General features: G+C 37.3%; 1 protein-coding gene and 2 long non-coding RNA genes across 4 annotated transcripts; 1 reads left to right on the top strand and 2 right to left on the bottom strand.

The window, feature by feature from the left end:
* Positions 1-4,460: 4,460 nt before the first annotated feature.
* On the bottom strand, positions 4,461-5,103 carry LOC111611608. Its single transcript, XR_002754114.1, has 3 exons — positions 5,056-5,103; positions 4,727-4,871; positions 4,461-4,606 (listed from the first exon to the last, which is right to left on the bottom strand). It is a non-coding gene; the product is annotated as an uncharacterized LOC111611608 (long non-coding RNA).
* Positions 5,104-5,111: 8 nt separating this feature from the next.
* Positions 5,112-7,685, bottom strand: LOC111611607. Its single transcript, XR_002754113.1, has 5 exons — positions 7,477-7,685; positions 6,196-6,271; positions 5,968-6,083; positions 5,412-5,554; positions 5,112-5,140 (listed from the first exon to the last, which is right to left on the bottom strand). It is a non-coding gene; the product is annotated as an uncharacterized LOC111611607 (long non-coding RNA).
* Positions 7,686-8,197: 512 nt separating this feature from the next.
* c16h11orf88 (chromosome 16 C11orf88 homolog) lies at positions 8,198-10,986 on the top strand. Of its 2 annotated transcripts, XM_023349486.1 has the most exons (2): positions 8,198-8,694; positions 10,948-10,986. In XM_023349486.1, exons 1-2 carry the CDS (start codon positions 8,275-8,277, stop codon positions 10,954-10,956), a joined length of 429 nt encoding a protein of 142 aa, XP_023205254.1. In that variant the 5' UTR covers positions 8,198-8,274; the 3' UTR covers positions 10,957-10,986. The 2 variants fall into 2 exon arrangements, with proteins under 2 accessions (XP_023205254.1, XP_005803249.1); XM_005803192.2 differs by lacking the exon at positions 10,948-10,986 and having other exon boundaries at positions 8,198-8,778.
* Positions 10,987-12,138: the final 1,152 nt, after the last annotated feature.

Genomic DNA, 12,138 nt, shown 5'->3' with positions numbered 1-12,138 from the left:
TAAATCATGGAAATTTAAACTATTGAGCTCACTTTAATTTATCATGCGATTAATTGACTTATTGCGACAGGCCCAGTGCTTAACAAAGAAAATAACAGAAAAGTTATCAAAGTGACACCAAAAACTCAAATTAAGTAATTCAAACAGGAAGTTAGATATTTTTCATGTAGGGATACAAACATTTTATAAAAATAAGATGCAAACATCAAAAGTTCTGAAGCTTTTCTTGTAACTACAGGGTTTTATAAAACCTGATTAAACACAGAAAAACTCTTAAATAAAACATCAGCTCATCATTTCTGACTCCAACCTGCTGCACGCCAACAGATCCACCTGGTTTCAGCGAACTGCCCCACTTATTGCTGCTGCTGATAACAACCTGGGAACTTTTCCCCGGCTTTGCATTGAGCTACTTACTCACTTATCCTGAGCTGCAGGTCACAGTGCTTCTCTGACCTCCCATTGAACAGCAGGTAATAAAACATGAAAAGCAGCACACAGATAGTCAAACAGCAGAGCTGCCATGCTGGAATGCCCATGTTTGGCTAACCTGCTGCTACTGGTAGCCTAGTAGCCCCAACTGGGATGCAGAGAAGAAATTTATCTGGCATTTCACCTTATAAGGTGCAGCGGCTCCTGAGTCCAGCCAAGCTTGGCGTTTACACCAAAATGGTGACATGTCAGGTTGTACTCATGTGTGGCAGCAGCCGCACAGCGAGCAAGAATAAATGCAGCGTCTTTAATGTGGATTTTATCTCCCATAAAGACTCTAACCAAGAAAAATTGACTGCTTTTTTATTCATTTTAAACAAAATCTAATTTAAAAAATCTAATAGAAGATAAACTTTCCGCTGCCTTTACTGCATTTCTTTGGCTTGCACAATCATAACTTTACTATTGAAATAAGTGAATCAGAATAGAAGCAGAGAGTTAGCTTCATGCTGTTTTTACTTACGGCTCTGTGCTTCAGTCCTCAGTGCAGGATGCTGCTGCCTGAACTCCAGGGAAATGAGAAGATCATGTCAGGTGAAAGAAGTGATGCAGATGATGATGATGCTGCTCTTCCTCCTCCTCTCAGCGACACCTGGGTGGAGCGGCGCGCCGCCACCGCCTTCTTCCCACAGCTGGTGGATCGCCATCGAGCAAAATCTGCTTCTATCTGCCCACATTCAGCTTTTCCTGCTCCTCACTCTGGACCAACGGTGAATTATCGCCAATAAACACTTTTATCACACTTTTAGAGTTTTATTCCCAAACTTCTGAGAGTAAAACAGCTTCCAGTCCTGATTCTTTTTTCCTCTGTAACTTTCATAATTCTCTCTAAAATGCTGAATATCACTTTCTGCACCAAATACTGACAGAGGGCAGGTAATTATTGTTAACTAAAACTAACAAAATAGCAAAGACAGAGAACATTTTAGTAAACTGGGTAACACTTTATTTGACGGGTTGTGAATAAGACTGACATGACACCGTCATAAACATGAGTAAGTCTTCATGAATATTTATGACTTTCAGTAAATCGTGACACTATTAATACAAAGTTGACATTATTCAAAATGTCTTCGTTATGACAACTTGACATTAACCAAGAAATCATGATTTGACATACATTTGTTATAAAAGTATTACTGACAACCCGTCATATAAAGTGTCACCGTAAACGGTAATAAATAAAAAACTGGGACTAACTGGACTATATTGTGCGCTTATAAAGCTAGCTTAAACATAATGAAATCATAGATATAATATTCTTTGTTATGAATTCATTTTATAGCCTTTCAAATTGATGTGAAATTGACTTTTTTCTCCACACAAGCAGTTTACGTCATCTGTCTGCAAATTAAGGTGATCCACTTCCACTGGTCTGGAAAACGGTGACAGGAAACGTTGGGAGAAGACGGTTGGTTGTTCAACAATAACTGAACACATTTTTGGAAAATTGTATCTTCTGTTGAGTTTTCATCACCCACACGATGTAAACATAATCACAACACTTTGACCGTTTTGAATTCTGCACCTAGAAATTAAAAATAAAACTACTACTATAACTAATAAAAAACTAAACCTAGCAAACATCTTAAAAAAATAATTAAGACTAACTGAGTTACACAAACAAAAAGTCACAATGAAATAAAACTAAACTATAATGAAAAACACAAATTGTAACCCTAGACTGGACTGATGCATCGATGTTCAGGTGAAATAAGTTTCACCTGGAGAGGGTGAAACTTCTGGAACAACATTTACATTTTTATTACTGATGCTTCAAAGTAATCTGACATGAAGGCTCTAATCTAAGGTGATAATCTGATGTTTAAAGTTGAAATTATTTGGATTTCGTTTCACAGGTGAGGTGGTTTTCGATAGTTTTTATAAGATAGTACTCCTGCTGCTGCAATTTTTATTTTTAAAATTTTTGTCAACCACAACCTAATTTCCTAAGGATAGAAAGTGATAAATGTGGAACTTACCATCCATATTTTAACTTTCAACTCTTAATTATAAGATACAAGCTAAGAATTTACTTTAAAAAATATATAATTGTGAATTTTATACTGATGAAAGTTTCAAGATTAAAGTTGGAATTCTGAGAAACAAAAAACTGAATTCTAAGATTAAAGTACACAGTAAAAACTGCTGGGTTGAAAATAACCCAATACGTAACCCAGCGCTGGGTCATATATGGACCGACCCAACGCTGGGTTGTTTTAACTCAACTGGGTTGGGTTGAGGGTTTGACCCAGCACATTGGGTCATAGCTGCAACCTAAAGCTTGGGTTAAATTGACCACTGCCCAAAGTTAAAATGACTCAATATTGGGTTGAAATTTATTACCCATTAAAAGGGTCATTTTACCACCATATTTTTATTTTTAATTTTTTTTTTCCTTTTCTACTTTAAAATTCACTATAAAAATTTAACTAAAAACATTCAGATTAGCTCAAAATAACTTTTATTTGCAAATGTTATACATTCCAACATACATAAAATTTTTAATACAGACATGTAAAAGTTACATATAAACAATTGATTAAATCTGCACCCTTTTTTACTTTATTGGTGTACACAACAAAATATTTTCATCAGTTTGAAGGAAATGTAAAATAAAATAGTAACATAGTAACAAAGAAGGTTTTTCAATCAGAACATTTAAAACTTATTTAAGGGTTATTGAAGAATTGCATTTATTCTTCCATGGCCTCCAACTGTGCCCTCATTAATTTTATCGGGGGTGGCTCGTTTCCTGGGATTTCATATATCACAGTTTGGAGAAAATCCCAAATCTGGATACACGACTTCGGATAACTCACATCAAAAACGAAGAATGATTTGAAACAGCCGTCAATGGCCCCCAAAAGAGATGGATATTCCAAAGCAGTTCCATTTATGACGACAAATGCTTGGGAACAACAATACCTGTCCCCAAGCATGAGAACACGTGGATGCTCTGTTGCTGTACTTCCAAGATATTCCACCATATTTGTCCCAATCTGGTGTGTGGAAAAAGCAGAAAGGAAGCCATTAGTCATTTAAAGGTAAGGAGGAACATTCTCCACTAATAATTTTTGACTAATTCTTATATGATTTTTGTTTGATACATTATCAAAAGACCCTTGCGTTTGAAGTTTACATATACTATATAAAAAGACATATTTTTGGTCAACGCTGTCTCGTGTTATATGACATTAAAATTCTTATTTCACGTCAATTAGGACTTGGTAAATTCCAGATTAATGACAGAGAGAACAGTGAGGGAAAAAAAGCATATTTGTTTTAAACTTCTGGTTTCAACTACATTTAAACAGCAAAGAACTCATTCTGACATGAAGATAGACTTACTGGCTGGACATCAATGAAGGCTTGCTGGACTTCAAGGTTGCTGGGTCTGACCACCTTTCGCCCAACTCTGTAGGGAACAGCAGGGAGGAGTTTTGGCAGCAGCTGCAGTGCCACGTCACCTTGTTTGTCTGTCAAAGAAAAACTCAGATTAAAATGCTACACAATCAAAAAAGAGCCACAGGAGAAATAAATTAGTTCAGAAAATGTTCCTTTTGAGCTTCAATACCTTGTGGAAGCAACTCAATCTCAGGCAGAAGACCGCTCTCCTCCTTCTTCCCCATGCGAATGACCTTTGATGAGAACAAGGTGTTCCAGTTCTCTGTCAGTTTTCCACAAGACTGTGGATATAAAACGGCAAAGTCCTGCAAAATCTAACAATCAGAAAAGACAAAAATACAAATCAAATGTAAAAGTGAAATGAACTATTACATTCAACCTTTCATGGGTGCTACAAATGTATGTTCTGGGTAGTTTGACATTTTGAGTTTGATTGTAATTGTACATTTTCACATGGTATTGCAGTTTATTGTTTAACATTTAACTGATCTCAATATGAGGTATAACCTCACCATCCCTGGTGTGTCCAACAAACGTGGGAACTCTGGAAAAATCTGCTGCATTGGGATTGTCCCACTTGAGCGGATCCATCCTGCGCGATATACTGCAGTTTCCCGCATGTATTGGACAACCTGGTCTGCGGGCCAGAAGTTATTTTTTAGCCATTCTGTCATCTGGATGGCACGCTCAGCACTGATGGTTGGTTCTGTGGGGAAAAAAATATTACAGGAATTAAAAGAAAAAAAATGTGAGGTAATTCACAGCAATAAGAGCTTAGATTGCTGCTCAAAACAATAGGGCTTGGAAAAAGTCTATGTGCTAGTACCAGGCAAACTTGATCTTTTTGGTGGAGCTTCTGGGGCTGAAAGCATCTTCTTCCTTGGTTGATGCCTTTTCCTTACATTACGGAGACGCTCCTCCAGAAAGCCAGTTGCTGGCCTGTGTTGTCTTCCGCGGGTAAACCAGGCGTCCTGAACATTTTTAACAAAAGAAATATAAAAGTTAAATGTTAGCCTTTCTGTTTTAATGTCCAAATTTTTTATTAAACCTACAACTCAAAGCTCAAACACCATAGTTACAATGATATTTAATGCTAACCATTGTGCAAGTTGTTGAAGTACTTGTGTGCTAGTTCTCTGAAGTGTGAAAACTTACATATCCTGTGCCATGGCTGTCTCTTAAACATGGAAACTGGTCCACAATCAAAGATGCCAGAATTGCTTTAGTGTCTGAAGATGGGCTGGAAACAAAAAAAATTACACTCAGTAAGACAGGCAAGTAAAATATTTTATTTTAATTAGTTATTGTAAGATGAAAACATAGAGCAGAAACCTTAAAACACAAACAATTTCCAAAAAATCCAGTTTTTATTAGCCCAACACATACTTTAAGACTTCTTACTGGAGAAATTTTACTTAGGTGAGCACTGCACAATGCCGTTAATGTTCTCACCAAGAGCAAAATGTCACAAAAACAATCTAATTGATCCAGTTTTTACAAGAAATACTCACTTTTCTCCATATTGATCCATCAGGTGTGACACAAGTGTTCTGACCATGCACCGTCTTTCACAAATGGATATATGCTGATTTCCATCAAGACTGATAACCACAGGTCTACCTTCAGGGGAGGCACTGAGGATCTCACGGATGTTCTACAGATAAATAGTGAAAAATAAAATAGCTGTTATTTAGCTGCAGTTTAATATTCTTAGAAATTTAAGAAAAGATGAGATGTGTCATTTTTAATTTTAATTAGTAAGAATGGATGTCAATATGTTATGTAGGAAAGGTTGATTGTGCAGCTTAACTTACAAATGCTGCTCTTCCAACAGAAGAAACTCCACTCTCTAATTCAGCATGTGGTGTAGGATCAGCATCTTCAGTTGTTTTAGGGCTAGATGTCCAGTGTGCTCACTTTGAGCACACTGGACATATCTTGAAGTTGAATATGTGTTATGAATTACTCTTAGGTGAGAAAAAAAATTCCTTATGTTATGTCCTAAAGACATCCCACATTTAAAACACACATATCCCATTTTGTCTTGTCCTATGACTCAAAGCATACCTCAAGAAATTTTGCAAAATGACGTTGAAATTTCAGACGAGGACCAAGGTGAGGAATCAGGGATGTCAGGCAGTTAGCATCCAAAAGAAAGAAGCTTTCTTCATCAATGTTTTCAGCTGAAATATATTAGAAATTACATATTAATATTTTCAATCCAAAGAATTCCTGCCAATGCATGCTTTTAAGTACACACACACACACACACGCACATGTATATACTTAACCTACCTTCAAAAGCAGGGATTAGGTCAGAAAGTTTCCATTCAGTCAGCTTCTGTTTTACAAACTCATCCATCTTTCAGATCTTTCAGGGAAAAAAGTGATACAATTTGAGTCATTTTTTTCCTATGTGGAAAATAACCTGTACAATGTGTGCAAAAATATTTTATTTAGGACAATCACCAAATATTTCACAGCAAATAAGAAAAAATAATAGGACATTGACTATATGTTTAGCAGCTAATAACCCTGAACAAATGTAAAACATCACTTTTTGGGACACCAGGAGAGATCACACTGTTCAGTCTTGTTTTCACCAGCGCAACCTGATACCTGACAACATGAAGCAGATCTGTGTAAACCCAAAAGTTAATCCAGCTGTTTTCACTAATAACTGTATGTTTTTAATTCCACCTTGGTGGCTAATAATGGCCAGAATAACATACGTGCGCATTATCTAATTTCTGCGTCATGATGATGTTGCTGCTTACATAAAATCATATGGTAATGACAGATACATATAGCCGTCAGTTTGTGTTAAGCATATGCCATCGCAGAGTGTGCTGATCTGACAGAACACCGGTGGGGACGACTCCAAACATGTCGGAGCACTTTTAAATTAAGAGATATTTCAATAAATCGAGCAGATATTTTATTGTTACATAGTTAAATCTTCACTAGAAATCTGTAAAAGTTACTTTTATTTGACAGAAAGCATATTATCCAACTTTAGCTTCCCCTCCTCTGCCATTGCTGGTGCATACTTTTTTTTTCTACTCCACTGCCTCAATCGGTTTCACCCAGGTTAGCCGTATAATAGCATAGCATAGTGTGTTCAGTAAGAAATAAAAGGCTTAATGAAAATGGCATTTAACAGTTATATTACTGATATATTACTATGAATACCTGTATAGCCTGTACTGATCGCTTCGGACACCGCTACTGCAAAGCCTCCAGTCCCTACTTGTCGCTATAGATCCGTTATTAGCATTCTGGCTAAGCTACCACCCTTTGCGCGCGCTAGTGAACGAGGCCCGCGAAAACCAGGGCGGGGGGCAAAGCGCCATCTCTCCCTTCCACACCCTCACCTTTTTTTTAAACCAAATTGGATAAATTATCTTTGAATTAAATGAATTATTTCAAAAACATTACCCTATCAACGAAGATGATAGGTTAAATCAAATAATTAAATTAAAGTTACATAAATTTAATTTAAAAAATCTGTAGTATATGAAGAATACAATAACCCTATAAACTTTAAAAGTATTATGCCATGATATTGTAACTTACCATGTTTTATTTGAATTGAGAAATCCAGTGTTGTCTGATCAGGTCACAGTCCAGTTGAAAATGGAGGTTTGTGAAGAGGGCAATGGATTTTTACCCAATTGGTTGGGTCAAACTGTATTTGACCCAACCAATTGGGTAAAGTGTTGAGTCAACTGAACCTGAAACCTAACAGAATCAGTTAAGTGGAGTTCATTAAAACAAAAAAAAAAGTCAACCCAACCGCTGGGTCACTACTTTTGAACCAATATTGGGTCAAAGTAACCCAACATATGACCCAGCATCTCTTACCCAGAAGTTGGGTTATGAAAATAACCCAGCATTTTTTACTGTGTAAATATTTTAGTGTCCCTAATCTTCTACAATAACATAAAGATATTTGTAATATTAATACAAATGATTCAATCATATCAAATTTATTGCACTATTCTTCATAGGCTTTGTAGACAGGAAGTCATAAATATCCTTGTCCAAACTGTACATTTTAAAGCCTTAGTTATAATTTACAAACCAAGATATTTTGATACAAAATCATAATTCTGAATATTAACGTGATATGACTTTCAAACTCATAATTATGAGGATTTTTGAAGTTTAATTATTTTAAACTTCTTTGATTATTTTTTTCAGATGGTCCTAATAGGCTTCCATACAACATATCAAAATTCCTGTATTATTCTTCATCGACTTTTATTTTGACAACCACTACTCTCCCCGTGTCACGGCTCGTTTCCATGGTGACTAATGTAAACAACTGAGGAGTTTTGGACGTGATTTGGAAATAAAACTTGGTGAAGTAAAATGCCACAACAAAATGCGCAAGAGGGACAAGCTGACGACCTTTTGACGGTATTTGAAGGCTCTTCCGCGGAGGATGGGTCCCACGCCCGGCAGCTCTGGAAATCCATGACCCTTCTTCCGCCGCTGGAATCCCGGTTAGCATCGGCAGACATCCGCCAACGGCTACCGGTGGCGCGTCCGAGGCGCCGCGGAACCTCCAATGTTGCAAATCCGGTCCCACTCACCGTGTGCAGTGAACGGCAGAGAGAGGACGAGCGGCGGCGGTACCAGGCCATGGCCGACCAGAGGAAGGAGGTCATGGCGCTGCTGGGGAGACAGAGGCAGCAGAGGATCCAGAAGGAGCACCTGTCCGCGGCCGTTAAACCGAAGAAGGAGGTGGTGGAACCACCAGACCCGGAGATCGAGCTGGACAAGGAGCTGGTCAGACAGCTTCCCTAAACAAATTTATTTTAAAAAAAATGTGACTAAATAAATGAACCACCCAACTGTAATGGGATGGTTGAAGTTAACATTTTAGCTTTTAATTTTTTGTTAGTGAAGAGTTTTGGAGACGACGGGTTTAGCGCTCCCTCTCCTGGTCACCGTTAAAAACCGTTACCAACATGCTAACAAAATGCTAGCGTAGCTGTAACATTCCTAAAGATAGTAGGTGGCTTAATTATATCCCTATAAATATATTTAATCAACAAAATTGATTTGTTTTGAAGTAAAAAGAGCAAAAAAATCAAATCGTAACTTGTCCTTTTCGTTGATGTAGTAGCTATTCTAGCTAGCTGGTAACTGCAACAGTTAACCGTTACAGGCCGGGACGCATCCTGTTAGCAGCACAGAGGACAAAACTAAATGCAAAACATCTACAAATAAAAACAGAAAAAATAATATGCTTTTAAATCCAAGAAAAATACAACCTTAGTAAACACAAAAAGCTGTTCTCAAATAATTTAATCTAGTAAAGGAGAAAAAGGTCCAAACCAACCCCTGTGTGATAAAGGATTTACCCCCTACAGATACAGTAAGTACCATGTCTATAGTTAGCAATGACTTTGTCTGTTCATAACTTACTTCAGATCAGGGAATGATTTTAATTTCATATAGCCTACTTCATGCTGTCAGATAGGTTCTGTTTTAGTGATTTGTTTCTATAGGTGAACCCATAATCTGGCCTGGGTGTGGCAACTGAATTTGAACCAAAGCGAAACTGATCTGAAACAATCAACAGTATCAAAATAGCAAAAACTAAAGAAATCTGCAAGGGCCAAATGTTTTTTTTTATGGAGGCAGAGTTTCACCACACAGCATAGCTAGCTGCAAATGGAAGTTAGAAAAGCAAGAATACGTCAACATTAAGTATGAATAACTTTGTTTACAAGATGTACAGAATCTCCAACTAGACCGGTAATAGTGACCCGGAAAAGACAAAAATAAACAGAAAATAGTATCTAAATTTCTGCTTATTGTTATCTTATTCACAAACTAGCACTAGCACTGTAGCACAGCTAACTTCTATAAGAAGTCAGAAAAGTTAACACATACTATCATTGATTTAGATTAGATTTTCTGATGGAGAGCAAAATTTATGATTCTGTCAATTTGACAAGTTGACCAGCGCCTGATGAAACAAAACACCGCTAAGCCATCATACTGCCACCACCGTGTTTGACTGTCAGCATGATGGTTTGTTGCTTTTATACATAGAATCTGGTAAGTTTGGACACCCTGAATGAAATCATCATTTTATGTTAAAGGAAGGGTGGAGGAAGAATATATCTGTTTGCTTCCTGCATCATAACATCAGGTGAAATAAAACTGCAGTAAATATTCAAATCCTGCTTGCTTAGCAAGGCAAACCTAGCCATAATAGGATAAGATGAGGTCAGCAGAAAGATAACGTCAAATAATTTGCTTGAAGTGCTTTAAGCAGACACAAAACCCTGCTGTCTGTAAATGCTCTCAGTTTTTATCCGAATCATTAAATTCAGGTGTTCCAGTCACTTCATGTATAAAATCCAACCCAAACTAAGAACGTTTGGAGCTCAGCGAACGTCAGAATGGCACCTGCTCTGAAAGTGCAGTCCTAAAGTTTCCTCCTTACTAAACACTCCAGTGAGTAGAAGAAATGCAGAGTCCTTATCTTAACCCAATAAAACACCTTTGGGTTGAATTACAACATAGACTGTGAGAAAGGTATTCTCATCCAACATCTGACCTCACAGATGATCAATAATTCCCATGAAGGCGTTCCTGCACCTTTTGGAAACCGGTGAAACAGTTGTGGTTGAAAAGTTTAGAACTCATGATGCTAACCCTCATCTCAAGTTCTCATGTGAGCGAAGGCAGGCGAGTGAAAACAATAGTTATTGATCCTAATCATAAAATGTGACCTGGTTATTCTGAATTAGGTTTCAGATGTAAGAAAGACTTTAAACATTTTACAGCTGAGTAAATTCAGCATGAAGAGGAACTTTCTTCTGTTTTAGTTCTGGAAACTGGTGGAAAATTTCACACTGAAATAGTAAATATGAAACTGTTTTCTGAAAAGGTTATTGAGGTGTTGATGTTTTTTGTTAACTATTTTATTTTTACGTTCTACTTGTAAAAAAAAAATATCCAACTGGAAATTAAATATGGTTTCAAAGATAAAGGGAAACCAATAAATTTTATTTTGTTTTTTAGATGTTGTGATAAACTGGAGACCTAATCAGAGGGCAACACCAGCCCCCCCATGGATGGATGGATGGATGGATGGATGACTGTGCTGGATGCTTAATGGATGATTTTCCAGGTTGTAGTGTGATAAATCGGCCACCAGGTGTCAGTAAATCCTCTTTCTGTTCCTCTATGTGTCCGCCGCTGAAACATTTGTTATTTACTATAAAAGTGAACTTCTTCCAAAGCGCAGGAGATCAGCATCTGTCATTTAAATTTTATTTTCTGTTTGCTCCTGCCCTGAACTCAGCACATCCTTCAGCCGCACTGCATCCTGGTCCTCCCCCCTGCAGCAGACTCTTCCCTCTGGGGGTTGGAAAGGATCAGTGTAATATCTGGCCACCAGCTGTTGCTGCTTCCTCCGCTCGCTGCGCTTTGTCAGCGCTCCGGTGAAAGGCGGAGCGCCAAGGGAGCTTTACCGCCAGCAGGTGACTGATGTCCGCCTGAAATGTCAGGCCTCACCGGCAGCCACATCCAGACTCACCTCAAGACGAGCTCTGCCATGCTGGAGGCGGGCTGCTCTAAATGAAACGATCCCTCAGGTAGCAAACATCAGGGAAGCAACTCAGTCATACAAGAGGATTAGAGCCATGAAAATGATGAGTTTTATCTCTGACTTTTTCTCTCAGAGTTCTGATTTTAAACTCAGAATTTTGTCTTTTATTTCTCAGAATTACAACTTTAAACTGACAGGATAGGCAAGCATAATTTTTTGGTAAATTATTGGCTTGCAAAATAATATTTTGTTCTGTTTTGTGTTTGTAATGTTGTTAATTTACCAAAAGAAATAATCTAAATCTAAACTGAGAATTCTGATATTAAACTCAGCGCAGAAATCTAAGTTTTTTCTCAGAATTTTGACTTTCCATAGATTTTGTTTGACTCATTATATCATATATAATATCATTAAATATTATATATGATTATAAGATTTTATATTTTATGATTATAAAATATTTCATCTTCTCCGTGTGAGCAGCTAAAGGTCTGAGGCTTGACTTGATTTGCTGTTTCTGCCTCACAAACTTGTTTTGTTTTCCAGCCTTTATTTGCTGTCCTGGTTTTATGGTTGATATAAGCAGGAAAATATGAAGCAATTGATTACATTTGAATTAAATTGACTGTAAATGTTTTAAAAGAAGCAAACTGCTAAAACTT

Source organism: Xiphophorus maculatus, chromosome 16 (assembly GCF_002775205.1).
Source record: "Xiphophorus maculatus strain JP 163 A chromosome 16, X_maculatus-5.0-male, whole genome shotgun sequence".
Classification (NCBI taxonomy): Eukaryota; Metazoa; Chordata; class Actinopteri; order Cyprinodontiformes; family Poeciliidae; genus Xiphophorus; species Xiphophorus maculatus.
The sequence above is the reverse complement of the archived record's forward strand: the minus strand, read 5'-3'. Positions and strand labels throughout refer to the sequence as shown.